This window comes from Triticum urartu, chromosome 1, assembly GCF_003073215.2.
Source record: "Triticum urartu cultivar G1812 chromosome 1, Tu2.1, whole genome shotgun sequence".
Classification (NCBI taxonomy): Eukaryota; Viridiplantae; Streptophyta; class Magnoliopsida; order Poales; family Poaceae; genus Triticum; species Triticum urartu.
In genome coordinates this window covers 479,055,641-479,072,692 of record NC_053022.1, presented here as the reverse complement: position 1 = coordinate 479,072,692, position 17,052 = coordinate 479,055,641, and the positions used below count along the sequence as shown (strand labels likewise).

General features: G+C 44.6%; 1 protein-coding gene across 1 annotated transcript; it reads left to right on the top strand.

Moving 5' to 3' along the window:
* Positions 1 to 3,166: 3,166 nt before the first annotated feature.
* LOC125535845 (V-type proton ATPase subunit C-like) lies at positions 3,167 to 6,546 on the top strand. The gene is made up of 11 exons (XM_048698916.1): positions 3,167 to 3,301; positions 3,396 to 3,464; positions 3,561 to 3,694; positions 3,777 to 3,876; positions 4,212 to 4,279; positions 4,440 to 4,581; positions 4,882 to 4,998; positions 5,377 to 5,502; positions 6,117 to 6,200; positions 6,295 to 6,374; positions 6,465 to 6,546. The coding sequence occupies exons 1-11, from the start codon at positions 3,167 to 3,169 to the stop codon at positions 6,544 to 6,546; spliced, it is 1,137 nt and encodes a 378-aa protein (XP_048554873.1).
* The last annotated feature ends 10,506 nt before the right edge of the window (positions 6,547 to 17,052 follow it).

Sequence of the window (17,052 nt, the reverse complement as noted above, 5' to 3'; positions counted from 1 at the left end):
TGGCACTGAAACGGTTCCTTAGCTTGTCCTAAGTGACATTTTCATGTGTGACTATACTTGCATAAATGTGTGCATATGAAGAATCATGATGAATCTTCTAAATAATTTTGTATTTTATACATTGATAAAAGTGGGTGGTCTTTTAATACAGGAGACATGTTGATTAAGAAGAAACGATATTTCAAATTATTTGTACGAGTTGGAAATAAGAGATCGTGTACTTTATAGGGAAATTTCAAATTTATGAATAAATTATCTTGTATTAAGTTTAGTATAATATGTTAATCCAAATAGATGCGTATTACGTGTGCACACTTATTAGTTCAAATAGACGTGTGTTGCACGTGCACATTTACTAGTCCTACCCAAAAAGCAAGGCAATATATCCGGACTGAACTTTTTGAAACACAGGAGCTTCTAATCCGAGCTCAAATATATCCTCATGAATCATAAAATCAAAAAAACATTAGTTAAAAAATGAATTTTATTTGCACAAACATCGTTGAATGCACATGCGTGTGATTTTTCATGAAGAAAAAACATTCCTAATGCTCTAGGCAAAAAAGTCAATGCTCCAGAAAATACTATTTTTTAAAGCAATTTGAAGCACTGATTTGTTTTTTTCTTTTTAGAGAATTAGGAATGTTTTTCCTTCACGAACATTTGCAAATCAGATAATGTTTTTTTTGCCAAAAAACTCTGAATATTTTGATTTTGTCTACTTTTTATATTTTTACTCCTTCCGTTTCTAAATATAAGTCTTTTTAGATATTCCACTATGGACTACATATGAAACAAAATGAGTGAATCTACACTCTAAAATATGTCTATATACATCTGTATGTAGTCCATAGTGGAATATCTAAAAAGACTTTCATTTAGGAATGGAGGAAGTACTATTTATGGCTGGTGCATTTGAGCTCGGGAGTAGAAGGTTACTTTCGGGACTAAAAGTATTTTGCAAGAAAAATATAACTATACAATCTGTATATGTTGAATCCATGTGTTTTGTACATATTGGTTGTCAATGTCATATATCGAAGACCATAAACATTTAAATGTGCACTATATTTTGGAACTAAAGAGCATTTACAAAACAAATTCTAGTTAACCCAGAGACTACTCTCCGAAGCATTTCATCAAACGAGCTTTATGACTGGGTTATTGCCTCATTGGCCACCTTGCTGAGTTTATGAACTCTTCGTGGGATACGGGCAATGATCGGTGTTGACGTCGGGATATGCTAAGAGGACTAGTAAGTGGCCATGGCCCATTGGTGGCGCGATAATAATGACTCCATCATCGTTCGCACCACACATGGCAATAATGCAATATAACTTGCACCGAAGAAAAAGAAAAACTGACTATGGATACATTTCAAGACTCATAATGCTAGAACCCCCCCCCCCCACCCCCCACCCCCCCCCCCCCCCCCGCGAAAAGAAGAGAGCTCTTGTTCACCAAATACACAGTCTCTTAGACAACTCTGTTGTTTCATGTACATATCATCCCACTTATGGCCATTGTGTAAGTTCCTATGGTCCAAGTAAAGTTTTAAATATTCGAAATTTAGTGCCACATTTACCATGCAATATGTTTCAACGTCAGATTTTACATGCATAAGTTCATCGCACACATTATTACCAGTCATGATCATCTAAAAACCCTGTCCTACCTAAAGAATTTAAATGACTAAGGGCGTGTTCGGTAGTTCACCATAGCTGCAAAATCCTGAACTCCGTCGCCCAGATCCAGCAGCCAGCTTCCCACCTAAACTCCAGGAGTGAGCAATCCGTTCGGTGCTGCAGCTTCTCGTTGCGAGCGATTGACTAGGTAAAAAGGCCAGAAAGTGCCTGCTCGGGAATGGGTGGTCGGGGACGGAGGAGACAGTCCGCGACGGCGGCGAACGACCGGCGGTGGAGAGCGCGGCTGCCGGCGCTGAAGGTGCAGACTGACGGTGGAGAGCGCGGCCGCCGGCGCTGTCGGTGCAGAGCAGTGGATGAGGGTGAGCAGGGCGGGGATGGGTGGTCGGGGACGAAGGAGACGGTCCGCGACGGCGACGGTGGAGAGCGCGGCCGCCGGCGCTGAAGGTGCGGAGCGGTGGCGGAGAGCGCGGGCGCCGTCGCTGTCGGTGTAGAGCGGCGGCTAGGGTTGGGGGAAGGGGAAAAGGAGCCGCGGGTGTGGTGGAGTGGCCCCGAGGGAACGGTTGGTGCAGTCCATCGATCACTTGGCGGTGGCATACGCCCGTAATTGTTGCTGAATCCAGCTTCCCAGTTTCCACAGAGCCAGGTATTTCCAGCTCCACGACTCCGTCAATTTTGCACGTAGCGTCGAGCCAGCTTCTCGGTCAAATAACCAGGAGTGGAACCGTTCGGCGGGACTCCAAGGCTGGAGTCGAGGAGTTGAGAGGCCAGAGGGCTCCCGAACACGCCCTAACTATAGTTCAAAAGGATGCTACCCAGTTCACGTCCACGCCGCCTAGTCATGTGCTGACCGATCACCATATATGACCTCAGGCCAGTTTTGTCGAAGGAAGCGGATAGATGCGGCACAAAAGAGCGGCCAAGTTAAGAGAAAGTCATGGGCAACATCTTTTCATCTCCGTTTGCCATAGCTTGAGCATGCCCATTGTTTTACGGATGTTTTCAGCACCAAAATCCTGTCTAAAGGGCATGTTTGGAATGCAGCCACGGGCGCCTCTACCAAAAAATTGCTCGTTGACCACTACTATGGGCGCCCGTTTGGACCGGCACCAACATTTCGAATCGACAGATAATTTTTTGGTCCGTTCAGCTTTCACACCCACGCGTTAGTGAGATTGCGGCGACAAAATATTTCGTCAAATTTTTGGTGGGGCTGGTTGGGGCGTGATCCAAATGGACCCAAATATACTGAATAGAGACACGTCATTTGCCACGTGTGTGCATGCCCGACGTGCCATGTTCGGACGCCTGCTTAATTTGGACTAAATTGTTCTGCAAGACACTTGCTCCTGCTTGCAACCAGGCCTGCAGTTAGAGGACCGGACGGATTACCACAAGGGAAACACAACCGAAACATGTTCCCGTCTCGGTCCATCCATATCCACATATCCATATGTACTAGGAGATTCAAACCGAAACAACGTGAAGTTGAAAGTTGAAACAACCTCGGACCTCGGGTGACCATGCCGACGAAATACTTGATCGCCGCCCTCCCCGTACAATCCGCCGGCGGCGACGTCGCCGCCGCCGAGAACTCCCTCTGGCGCAGCCTCGAGGACTCCATCTCCCAGCACTCCATCGACACCCCCCTCTACCGTGTAAGCATATACTAATAGCAAGCCTCTCCTCCGCGATCCTCTCTTCTAGCTACTTCAATTCAATCTCCCCGAGCTTGATCACTCCCTCCTGCAGTTCACCGTCCCCGCCCTCAAAGGCGGCACGCTCGACTCCCTCCTCGCCCTCAGCGACGACCTCATCAGGGTGCGCCTCCTCCTCCCCTACAAGCTATATATAATCTCGTTCGCTAGTGTTAGGGTATTCTGATCGTTGTCTGTCTCTGTGCTTCCGGGCGTGCAGTCGAACCTCTTCATCGAGGGGGCCTCGCACAGGATCAGGAGGCAGATCGAGGACCTGGAGCGCAACGGAGGCGCCGGCGAGGGCGGCGCCCTGATCACCGTCGACGGCGTCCCAGTCGACTCCTACCTCTCCAGGTCTGCGCATGCATTCAGCTGTTGGTTTTCACGGCCGCGTCTGCTTAGCTTAACTGAAGCTTGGCCTTGGATTTTCGCGCAGGTTTGTGTGGGATGAGGGAAAGTACCCAACAAAGTCGCCACTCAAGGACATCATCGCCAGCATCCTGTCGCGGATCTCCAAGATCGAGGATGAGATCAAGGTGATAAGTAACTCTACTTCTTGTTTATTCGTTAGTTTTTTTATTCCAGTCTGCTCCGAATTCTGCTAAGATAGTGGAACGTTAACACTGGTTACCCGTGTAGCTACATGCATTATGGGAACTGTACATGTTGGATAGAATTGTTTAGCAAGTAATTTTACTCGTCAGCTACACCAAGCCATTCTTATACATATGCCAAGTAGTAGTGGTTTGGGGCTCAATCTTGAGTTTATGGATGTTCACTTCGTTATGAAATACGAATAAGATGAAAATTCCCCCCCTGAAGTTTTGGGTAGAATTTCGAATTTAATGAAACTCAAGATTACCTTTTGCAGGTTCAAGCAGCAAAGTATAATTCTTGTAAGAACCACCTTAGAACAGTCTACAGAAAGCAAAGTGTAAGGTAAAATACCTAGATGTTGCTAGAATGTTGACCACTACTTAGTCCCTAGAATGTTGCTGAGTTCTTGACCTCAAGTCTCCTTGTAAAATAAGAAAAACATGTTTCTCCTTCCATTCATTGTTTTTCCTACTTTAATTGGTCCGCCTTTCTTGTGTGACAGTTTAGTCGTGCGTGATCTGTCGAACCTGGTAAAACCAGAGGATATAATCACTTCGGAACATCTAGCAACACTTCTTGCTATTGTTCCAAAATGCTCCCAGAAGGACTGGTTGTCATGCTATGAGTCACTTGACACCTTTGTGGTAAGTTTGAAATTGTGTGTATGCACTTGAGTAGTGATAATATTTGTGGAAAACTGTCACTCAACTATTTTAGAATTGTCATTCATTTCAATAACTGCCTATTCTGCTTGTGTGTTTTCCCCTCTAGTGTCAATAATCATGAACTTGACATCATATATAAATTACAAATACATTTGACTTGCAACTCTTTTTCACTCAAATTTTGTTGTATTTGCCCTTATGAAGAGCTTGTACATAATTTTTGCCAAAAAGTTATCCTATTTGCGATTATATTCAGTTGAGGTAGTTGTTGAATTATAGGTACCGAGATCATCCACAAGGCTTTATGAGGATGATGAATATGCGCTCTACACCGTCACATTATTTGCGAAGGTTGTTGGCAACTTTAAAGCACATGCTCAAGAGAGAGGTTTTCTGGTAAGTTTTTTGCCCATACCCTCTTTGGAACCTTGTTTACACTTGTCGTAGTTTCACAAGGTAACCTCGATCCAAGCATCCTTCGGTATAACACTAAGGGACAATTCTTTTGCTGGCTTTTTTGGGCTTTCAGAATAAGCTACTCCCTACCCAGCTTATTCTAGAAGACTAACCAAAAATTTTTTAGAAGCCTACTAGTCAAGCCTTAACTATTAGGCTTCTAAAAAAATTGGTTGCGCTTCTAGAATAAGCTGGGTAGGGGGCAGCTTATTCTTGAAGCCAACAAAAGAACTGGCCCTAAATGATCTTGATTATCGTCCATGTCATTTTTTTCCTACTTTTGTCAACCATTAACATCTATTTCACCCTGGATTACAGATCCGTGATTTTGTGTATAGTCCTGAAGCACAGGAAAGTGAGAAGGACGACCTGGAAAAGCTGCTGCAAGACGAGGAAGCTATGAGAACGTCTCTTCTGCAACTATTATATGCCAGATACAGTGAGGTATATGCCTTCTGTAGCTTATTTACACGTTCCTGTCCAAAATGGCGTCATTTTCTTCTTGAAAACAAAAGAAGGTTATGTCTCCACTCACTATGGTTTTCCATGAGAACCATTATGTCATGGTGTCCGGCGTCTTATTTTTCTTCAGTTTTCGTTAAGATTGATACTATTATAGTTTCCATATTTGCCGGAGACAACAAGTCATTTGGATGTTTGCATTTTGTTCCGTAGATCTTCTTCACTTTTGCATTAATACCCACTGATTGCGAACTATAATCTCCGTCTATTATTTCCTACCTATTTGAGTTCTTATTTCTATTTATTCTTTTGTGCTCCATAAGTTTTTTCATTTCTTCTCTGGTTGAACTGAAAAACCTCCACACTATGGTTCTGAATTTTTTATGTCTATATCATCTTCTTTAGTAATTTGACTGTCTGGACATGATGATACTGGCATGTCCAAATCAGGCCTATTCTGACTTACTAATCTGATAGTGGTTGTTCTGAGTTGTCAACATTACACGGTCAACACTTATGGGTTTCTCGTGAGTCGCGACCACCTATGTTCCTGCATGCCTCCTCGATTATAACTGCTTTTACTGACTATGGTGCAGGTATTCAGTTCCTGGATGCACATATGTGCTGTATTTGTCTTTGCAGAGAGCATTCTTAGATATGGTCTGTCACCATCAATCCTGGTAATTATTAATTTCCTCCACTGTTCTACCATGGCCAGTCTTATAATTTCATTATCTGACCGATAAATCTGCTGTTGCTTTTTGCGTCAATCAGTGTGTCGTTCTAGCACCGTCTACGCAGAGCGAAAAAAAAGTAAGGAACATCTTAGAAGAGCATTGTGGAAATGCCAATAGGTAATTCATTGCTTGGGTTGCAGTCAGTTGCGACGTTAGTTAGTTACAAGTCACTCATATTGTTTTGCTAATTGAACGTTTGAATTGCAGCAATGATTTCTGGAAATCTGACGATGATGGTCTCGGAGGTGAAATCCACCCTTATGTATCCTCCACCATGAATGTCGTGTGAGTATGAGCATATAGTGCTAGTGTGCTCCTGATATCTCCATGGAGGCAATGTTCTGGAGCAACTGTTCTTTCAGTAATCAACATATTTTTTCAATGCACTGTTATTGACTCATAACGTCGCATTAAGGGGATACAAGCGTAACGGATTCACACCCGGCCTCTGCAATATGAACGAACAAATTGTCACAACGCAAGTTTGGTCAATTTTTCGGTTTATATGTAGCTTATGTCCTAGAAATGAACCGACCCATTTGTAGCTTTGGGAATCTTTATTTTTTTGGCACAAGACGGAATTCCCGTGTTGGCTTTATAAATGTAAATATATATTTCTGGCACGATATGGAATTTCATTTATGTATAGTTACTCGTCACGATGAGAGTTTGAGTTGTGTTGTTGCAACTAGTTTGTGTTGGTAGCTGATACAACGTTGCATGCCATTTTTGCAGAAGTGATTAGGGGGACTAAAGATATTCACTAGGTATGTCAACATGCTTTAATCGCATGGAAATGAAGAAAAGGTACTTAGAAACCCTAAGCAAAGAGGAGGAAGCAAGGCGACATTTATTTATGCATTTATTCTCTATGTTGAGTAATAGGGAAGATATACTATTCAGAGGGTGTTCGATTAGAGTGGGATGAATGCCTAGCCTCCAAACGCATCTATGACAAAGACATATGCCAATTAATTAATATTTTAAACAAAGTAAGTACATTGAGATGTGACAATTTTATTATCAATGAAGTGGTAACTTGGTCAACTACTAGGTGATAGCTTTTGACGAAAAAAGGTATGAAGATCCTACTAAGACAAAGTCGATTGAAAGAGTGTAAATTCGATGAGAGCTAAGACATTTTTCATTTTCAAATTCATAAAGAATTTTGATGATATCATATGTTTTGTCTCCTAGTATACGTGAAATACCAACCACGTGCACATCCAAGCCTCATTTCATGCAAGGTGCCATTGATCATCTCTAGTCGAACCGTCAAAATTTATCCCCTCAAAAGCCTCCTCAAATTTTAACTCCTCAAATTTGTGGAGTTAAGAAAAAGTGGTTCCCGTTGAAGTGTAGATATTGATTGCCTAACCCTTTTCATAAGTTCAGACTTTTGGTTGCGTTGGCTAATGCATGAAACTTAACATGACATCAGTGCCTAAGATATTGGTTCAAGTCCCGGCTTTCGCAATTTATCCAAAAATTGATGATACCCCCTCTATGTCCACCCTAGGCCATCTTTTCAGGCTCAATAGTGGCGACGTGTTGCGTCCGCACTCTCTTTGGGGCATCGTCGTGGAGCTCTTGCCCCGTCTGATTGGTCTCCTATCTTTTACAGGTGTCCTTGTTGTCACTGTTCTCGGTCCTCGTGATCTCCTAGCAAGATCAGTACTCCACATCCCACGAGAGGGTAGGCGCTAGTCTATTCTGGGCCGATGGTTACGGTAGCTTGTTGTTAGATGTTTTGTCTCCTCTTTTATTGTTCGACTTTGAGTTTTGGCGTTGTTGCTTCCCTCTCATATGTCATTTTGTTTTGATTTGCTTGCATATAGCTTTCATTGCCCCATTATATCAGTTCAGCCGTATGGAGGAAAGCCTTTTTTGAGGTTTGCAGGACATGAATTCATTGAACAATCTCAAATTAAACTCAAATGATAAGTGTCACATGTGTGGCACGAAGCACTCCGGCCCTGACATTTTTTACAACTAAAGTTGCCATCCGAAAAGAAAAAACAAACAAAAAAACAGAAACTTGCCATACAAAAAGGTAGTTTCCATGCTTGATAACCAAAGTTGACATCCTTGTGTCACTAAAATTGTCATAAAACGGAGTTGCCATGTGTTCGTGCCACACTTGTGGCACTTATTAGGGTCCTTAAACCCAAATTATATCGGCTTCCGGCTAGGTTTTTGGCACAACCTCTTCGCAATGCTTCGTGGGCCGAGATATGCTAGGGACGTGTTTGGTGGCCTTCCCGAGCGAGCCTGGCTCAACGAAGCCTGACTGAGATAAGACAGGCAGAAAACTAACATCTGCACTTCGTTTGGTTGCCTGCATCTAGTCCTCTTTCCATGCAACACTTGTTGTCTGGTAACCTCTTCAGCGAGGTGGTGAGGTTACCAGAACACAGCAGTGTGAAGAATAAATTATACACACACAACAGAAGATAGTTGTAAACTATAGCAAGCCACAGTTTTAAATATAGTGCCACAGTTAAACATATCAGTTCAAACGCAAATTGGTACGATAAGAAACTAAACCAACTGGAGCATAGGAAGGATTGTTCTAGACGTTCACGGCGAAGGCGTCGTCATGCCTCCCACACTTGGTTACCACTTCAATGTTGTCATCGTTGAGGATGACGACCTTGAGCGTGTCGGGAGTGAGCAGATTGAACGTCACCATGTAGCTGATCTTGATCTGATAGATGACTACGAAGGGGGCCCAACCCTGATCGAGGGTGACCCTTCCGTCCATCAGCCGGACAGTGACCCTCCATGATCAGCCGGTGTTCGTCCTTAGCTTGAACTCTTGCAGCACGGCAGGGAAGTGCTTGCTGAAGTCTAGGGGTTTCCGGATGCACTCAAGCTGAGGGGAAAGGATCACCTTGCAGAAGTGGGTTGGACCACCCTCCTCCTAGTAGTGCCCGTACTTCCGTTGCTTCCCGCTATGGGGCCCCTCCGGCACTACGTCGTCATCCGTGGCCACCTCCTCAGGCGTGGTCGGCACAACCTTCATGGGCGGCACCACCTCCTTGCCCTTCTCCATGGGCAGCACCACCTCCTTGCCCTTGTTCTCCGTGTCGTTCTCCATTACAAAGAGCACGCATTATGAAGAGCACAAAGTTCCGAGGTTGATCACCGTTAAAACCTATCATCCATAACCCTTTTATTTACCCATCCTCACGGTCACTACTTACCCACCATCTCACTAAGTTATGTTTGTCTCTCACTGTTCCTCGTATCCATCGCCATGAACTCCAGCAGCAGCTCCAACCCCATCCCCAACCCCTTCCCTTGGGGCATTGGATGGAGGGCTTTCTTCCTCGGGTGCTCGCTCGGTGACCGCACCAAGTTCGAGAACACCATGGAAGTCTGCTCGAACTTCACCAGCATGGCAGACATGCAGAAAGAGTCGGACGCTGTGGTGAAGAAGGCAACGCCGGAGGAGTTGAAGACGTTGATTCTTGACCCAGCGAAGGGAGCTATGTTAGTTGACATCCTTTGCTAGGGCATGAAGATTTACTCCCAATACTGTTGGAAATATGCCCTAGAGGCAATAATAAAATGATTGTTATATTTCCTTGTTCATGATAATTGTCTATTGTTCATGCTCTAATTGTATTATCCGGAAATCGTAATACATGTGTGAATACATAGACCACAATGAGTCCCTAGTGAGTCTCTAGTTGACTAGCTCGTTGATCAACAGATAGTCATGGTTTCCTGGCTATGGACATAAGGATGTCATTGATAACGGGATCACATCATTAGGAGAATGATGTGATGGACAAGACCCAATCCTAAACATAGCACAAGATCGTATAGTTCGTTTGCTAAAGTTTTTCCAATGTCAAGTATCTTTTCCTTAGACCATGAGATCGTGTAACTCCCGGATACCGTAGGAGTGCTCTGGGTATACCAAACGTCACAACGTAACCGGGTGACTATAAAGGTGTACTACGGGTATCTCCAAAAGTGTCTGTTGGGTTGACACGGATCAAGACTGGGATTTGTCACTCCGTATGACGGAGAGGTATCTCTGGGCCCACTCGGTAATGCATCATCATAATGAGCTCAAAGTGACCAAGTGTCTGGTCACGGGATCATGCATTACAGTACGAGTAAAGTGACTTGCCGGTAACGAGATTGAACAAGGTATTGGGATACCGACGATCGAATCTCGAGCAAGTAACGTACCAATTGACAAAGGGAATTGTATACGGGGTTGCTTGAATCCTCGACATCGTGGTTCATCCGATGAGATTATCGAGGAGCATGTGGGAACCAACATGGGTATCCAGATCCCGCTGTTGGTTATTGACCGGAGAGCCGTCTCGGTCATGTCTACATGTCTCCCGAACCCGTAGGGTCTACACACTTAAGGTTCGGTGACGCTAGGGTTGTAGAGATATGAATATGCAGTAACCCGAAAGTTGTTCGGAGTCCCGGATGAGATCCTGGACGTCACGAGGAGTTCCGGAATGGTCCGGAGGTGAAGAATTATATATAGGAAGTGCAGTTTCGGCCATCGGGATAGTTTCGGGGGTCACCGGTATTGTACCGGGACCACCGGAAGGGTCCCGGGGGTCCACCAGGTGGGGCCACCCATCCCGGAGGGCCCCATGGGCCAAAGTGGGGAGGGGAACCAGCCCATAGTGGGCTGGTGCGCCCCCCTAGGCCCATCCCATGCGCCTAGGGTTGGGAACCCTAGGGAGGGGGGCGCCCCACCTAGCTTGGGGGGCACTCCACCCCTTGGCCGCCGCCCCCCCCCCTAGGAGTTCCCATCTCCTAGGGCCGGCGCCCCCCTAGGGGGCCTATATAAAGGGGGGAGGGAGGGGCAGCCGCACCCTTGTGTCTTGGCGCCTCCCTCTCTCCTGCTACACCTCTCCCTCTCGTAGTCTAACGGCGAAGCCCTGCTGCGGTGACGCCCTGCATCCACCACCACACCGTCGTGCTGCTGGATCTTCATCAACCTCTCCTCCCCCCTTGCTGGATCAAGAAGGAGGAGACGTCACACTGACCGTACGTGTGTTGAACACGGAGGTGTCGTCCGTTCGGCGCTAGATCTCCGGTGATTTGGATCACGTCGAGTACGACTTCCTCATCCCCGTTCTTTGAACGCTTCCGCGCGTGATCTACAAAGGTATGTAGATGCAATCCGACCACTCGTTGCTAGATGAACTCATAGATGGATCTTGGTGAAACCGTAGGAAAATTTTTGTTTTCTGCAACGTTCCCCAACAGTGGCATCATGAGCTAGGTCTATGCGTAGTTCTCCTTGCACGAGTAGAACACAATTTGTTGTGGGCGTAGATGTTGTCAACTTTCTTGCCGCTACTAGTCTTATCTTGCTTCAGCAGTATTGTGGGATGAAGCGGCCCGGACCGACCTTACACGTACGCTTACGTGAGACTGGTTCCACCGACTGACATGCACTAGTTGCATAAGGTGGCTCGCGGGTGTCTGTCTCTCCCACTTTAGTTGGAGCGGATTCGATGAAAAGGGTCCTTATGAAGGGTAAATAGAAGTTGACAAATCACGTTGTGGCTATTACGTAGGTAAGAAAACGTTCTTGCTAGAACCCTTTTGCAGCCACGTAAAACTTGCAACAACAATTAGAGGACGTCTAACTTGTTTTTACAGCAAGTGATTTGTGATGTGATATGGCCAAAGTTGTGATGAATGATGAATGATATATATGTGATGTATGAGATCATGTTTTTGTAATAGGAATCACGACTTGCATGTCGATGAGTATGACAACCGGCAGGAGCCATAGGAGTTGTCTTTATTTTTTGTATGGCATGCGTGTCATTGAGAAACGCCATGTAAATTACTTTACTTTATTGCTAAATGTGTTAGCCATAGTAGTAGAAGTAATAGTTGGTGAGCAACATCATGGAGACACGATGATGGAGATCATGATGATGGAGATCATGGTGTCATGCCGGTGACAAGATGATCATGGAGCCCCAAGATGGAGATCAAAGGAGCTATGTGATATTGGCCATATCATGTCACTATTATTATTTGATTGCATGTGATGTTTATCATGTTTTTGCATCTTGTTTACTTAGAACGGCGGTAGTAAATAAGATGATCCCGCATAATAATTTCAAGAAAGTGTTCCCCCTAACTGTACACCGTTGCGACAGTTCGTTGTTTCGAAGCACCATGTGATGATCGGGTGTGATAGATTCCAACGTTCACATACAACGGGTGTAAGACAGATTTACACATGCAGACACTTAGGTTGACTTGACGAGCCTAGCATGTACATACATGGCCTCAGAACACAGAAGACCGAAAGATCGAGCATGAGTCGTATAGAAGATACGATCAACATGAAGATGTTCACCGATGTTGACTAGTCCGTCTCACGTGATGATCGGACACGGCCTAGTTAACTCGGATCATGTTATACTTAGATGACTGGAGGGATGTCTATCTAAGTGGGAGTTCATTATATAATTTGATTAGATGAACTTAATTATCATGAACTTAGTCTAAAATCTTTACAATATGTCTTGTAGATCAAATGGCCAACGTTGTCCTCAACTTCAACGCGTTCCTAGAGAAAACCAAGCTGAAAGACGATGGCAGCAACTATACGGACTGGGTCCGGAACCTGAGGATCATCCTCATAGCTGCCAAGAAAGATTATGTCCTACTAGCACCGCTAGGTGACGCACCCGTCCCACAGAACCAAGACGTTATGAACGCTTGGCAGACACGTGCTGATGATTACTCCCTCGTTCAGTGCGGCATGCTTTACAGCTTAGAACCGGGGCTCCAAAAGCGTTTTGAGCGACACGGAGCATATGAGATGTTCGAAGAGCTGAAAATGGTTTTCCAAGCTCATGCCCGGGTCGAGAGATATGAAGTCTTCGACAAGTTCTTCAGCTATAAGATGGAGGAAAATAGTTCTGTCAGTGAGCACATACTCACTATGTCTGGGTTACATAACCGCTTGACGCAGCTGGGAGTTAATCTCCTGGATGACGCGGTCATTGACAGAATCCTCCAGTCGCTTCCACCAAGCTACAAGAGCTTTGTGATGAACTTCAATATGCAGGGGATGGAAAAGACCATTCCTGAAGTATTTGCAATGCTGAAATCAGCAGAGGTAGAAGTCAAAAAGGACCATCAAGTGTTGATGGTGAATAAAACCACTAAGTTCAAGAAAGGCAAGGGTAAGAAGAACTTCAAGAAGGACGGCAAGGGAGTTGTCGCGCCCGGTAAGCAAGCTGCCGGGAAGAAGCCAAAGAATGGACCCAAGTCCGAGACTGAGTGTTTTTATTGCAAGGGAAGTGGTCACTGGAAGCGAAACTGCCCCAAATACTTAGCGGACAAGAAGGCCGGCAAAATGAAAGGTATATGTGATATACATGTAATTGATGTGTACCTTACCAGCACTCGTAGTAGCTCCTGGGTATTTGATACCAGTGCAGTTGCTCACATTTGTAACTCAAAGCAGGAGCTGCGGAATAAACGGAGACTGGCGAAGGACGAGGTGACGATGCGCGTCGGGAATGGTTCCAAGGTCGATGTGATCGCCGTCGGCACGCTACCTCTACATTTACCTACGGGATTAGTTTTGAACCTCAATAATTGTTATTTGGTGCCAAGTTTGAGCATGAACATTGTATCAGGATCTCGTTTAATACGAGATGGCTACTCATTTAAATTCGAGAATAATGGTTGTTCTATTTATATGAGAGATATGTTTTATGGTCATGCTCCTATGGTGAATGGTTTATTCATAATGAATCTCGAGCGTAATGCTACACATATTCATAGTGTGAATACCAAAAGATGTAAGTGTAGGATCTAGAAGTATATGTGTCTAGAGGGGGGTGATTAGACACTTAATGCTAAAGTTGCAATTTTTAAGCTTTTTCGGTTTAAGTGGAGTTTAGGCACAATTTCAACACACACAATACATATCAAGCAAGCATGCAAAGAGTATATGAGCAGCGGAATGTAAAGCATGCAACTTGCAAGAATGTAAAGGGAAGGGTTTGGAGAAATCAAACGCAATTGGAGACACGGATGTTTTTCCCGTGGTTCGGATAGGTGGTGCTATCCTACATCCACGTTGATGGAGACTTCAACCCACAAAGGGTAACGGTTGCGAGAGTCCACGGAGGGCTCCACCCACAAAGGGTAACGGTTGCGCGAGTCCACACAGGGCTCCACCCACGAAGGGTCCACAAAGAAGCAACCACCCACAAAGGGTCCACGAAGAAGCAACCTTGTCTATCCCACCATGGCCATCGCCCACACAGGACTTGCCTCACTAGCGGTAGATCTTCACGAAGTAGGCGATCTCCTTGCCCTTACAAACTCCTTGGTTCAACTCCACAATCTTGTCGGAGGCTCCCAAGTGACACCTAGCCAATCTAGGAGACACCACTCTCCAAGAAGTAACAAATGGTGTGTAGGTAATGAACTCTTTGCTCTTGTGCTTCAAATGATAGTCTCCCCAACACTCAACTCTCTCTCATAGGATTTGGATTTTTGGAAAGAAGATTTGAGTGGAAAGCAACTTGGGGAAGGCTAGAGATCAAGATTCATATGGTAGGAATGGAATATCTTGGTCTCAACACATGAGTAGGTGGTTCTCTCTCAGAACATATGAGTTGGAATTGTGTATGTGTTCTGATGGCTCTCTCCACGAATGAAGAGGAGGTGGAGGGGTATATATAGCCTCCACACAAAATCCAACCGTTACACACAGTTTTCCAATCTCGGTGGGACCAAATCAACAAACTCGGTCGGACCGAAAAGGTAAACCTAGTGACCGTTAGAGATTTCGGTGGGACCGACTGGATCAACTCGGTGGGACCGATGTGCTAGGGTTAGGGTAAATCCAAAACTCGGTTTGATCGATTACTCAAACTCGGTGGGACCAATTTGGGTAATAAGTGAAACTGAGATTTGGCCAAGCAAACTCGGTGGAACCGATTGCATATCTCGGTGGGACCGAGAATATTGCAATGGGTAACAGAGAGTTTGCAAGCCCATCTCGGTGAGACCGAGATCCCATCGGTGAGACCGAACTGATTAGGGTTTGGCAGTGGCTTATGACAAGTGAAACTCGGTGGCGCCAGATAGGAAGAATCGGTAGGACCGAGTTTGGCTTAGGGTTTAGGTCATATGTGGAAGTGGGAAAGTAGCTGAGGGTTTTGGAGCATATCACTAAGCACATGAAGCAAGAGGCTCATTAAGCAACACCTCATCCCTCCTTGATAGTATTGGCTTTTCCTAAAGACTCAATGTGATCTTGGATCACTAAAATGTAAAATGAGGAGTCTTGAGCTTGAAGCTTTAGCCAATCCTTTGTCCTTAGCATCTTGAAGGAGTTCCCACAACCTTTAGTCCATGCCACTCCATTGTTGAACTTATCCGAAACATGCTAGATCGAAATGTTAGTCCAACAAGAGATATGTTGTCATCAATTATCAAAACCACCTAGGGAGCACTTGTGCTTTCAATCTCCCCCTTTTTGGTAATTGATGGCAACATACATCAAAGCTTTAGATAAAGATATAAAGAACAGCAAGTAAAGCTTTGGAAGGACATGTAACAAGCATAGGCTCCCCCTACATGTATGCACTCATGTAAATATGAAATATAGAGGCATGTGAGAGAATAACCATGACAGAGTAGGCAATGTGTTACATGCATCTTGGCCATATGCATCAGAGCAAAAGATTATCAAGGAAAATACCTTCATGCTCATGAGTCCTTCTTGCAAACAGTATGTACATAAGCAAGAACTCCTCATACTCATGATTTTGATGCATATACTTACCTTGTGGTCTTGAGTTGGCTTAGGGTGGAATGAACCTGCACAAACAGGGTTAGATAACACAGGTACATCCACTAGCCAGAGCAAACAAAAGAAACCACAAGAATACCAAGACTGGGATGACATGTAGAGAGTGAGTACAAGGTACCATATTGAATTCAACATGTCCCCAAGAATAAAGATATGCAATGAATTTGACTGATTTCTTTCCCTTAGGTGTCTTGCTCCCCCTGAATCTTACATGGGATATTGGGAGAAGATAGGGAACAGAAAATCAGAGCTGAAAGATACAAATGGAACTTAATTCAAATGAGTACATATGAACATGTCTTTCCCCCAAAAGGACATGTGGTATCTCTCCTCTTGAACATCAAGCATCTGGGATCCTTGAGACTTTCTCTCCCCCTTGAGCTTTGATGTGATCTCTTTCTCCCCCTTTGACATCAATTTCCAAGAAGGTTTTTCCTGGAATCCGTCGACTAGGTTTGGTCCTTGAGATTCAGCACAAAGCAGAGGATAAAATTGTGATGCTTGTAGAGGACAAGATTCATTGAGTGGAGCTGGATTAGAAGAAATGTAGAACAAGTGGCAATCTTGTTTTTCTGATTGCAAAGTCGGTGGCACCGAGTGGCACATTTCGGTGGTACCGAAAAGATTCGGTTGGACCGAAAATTGCAAGTCGGTGAAACCGAGTTTACACAGAGAAAAACACTTGTCACCTCAGCTCACTAGACATGTAGGATCTCACAAAGATTTGCAATGAATTTCCTGAAGGATTTGCAAGGAATTAAGTGCAGAAAATGCAGAACAAAAACAAAGAGAAAAGAGAAGAAACTGAAAGATCTAGATGAAGTTTTTTTTGTTTTTGAAAAAAAGGAGAGAGAAAATAAACATGCATGAGACAAATGCAATAACACAAAGAAAGAACACAAGAGAGCTTCATCTAGAGTTGGGCAGTGACATAGTCACCTA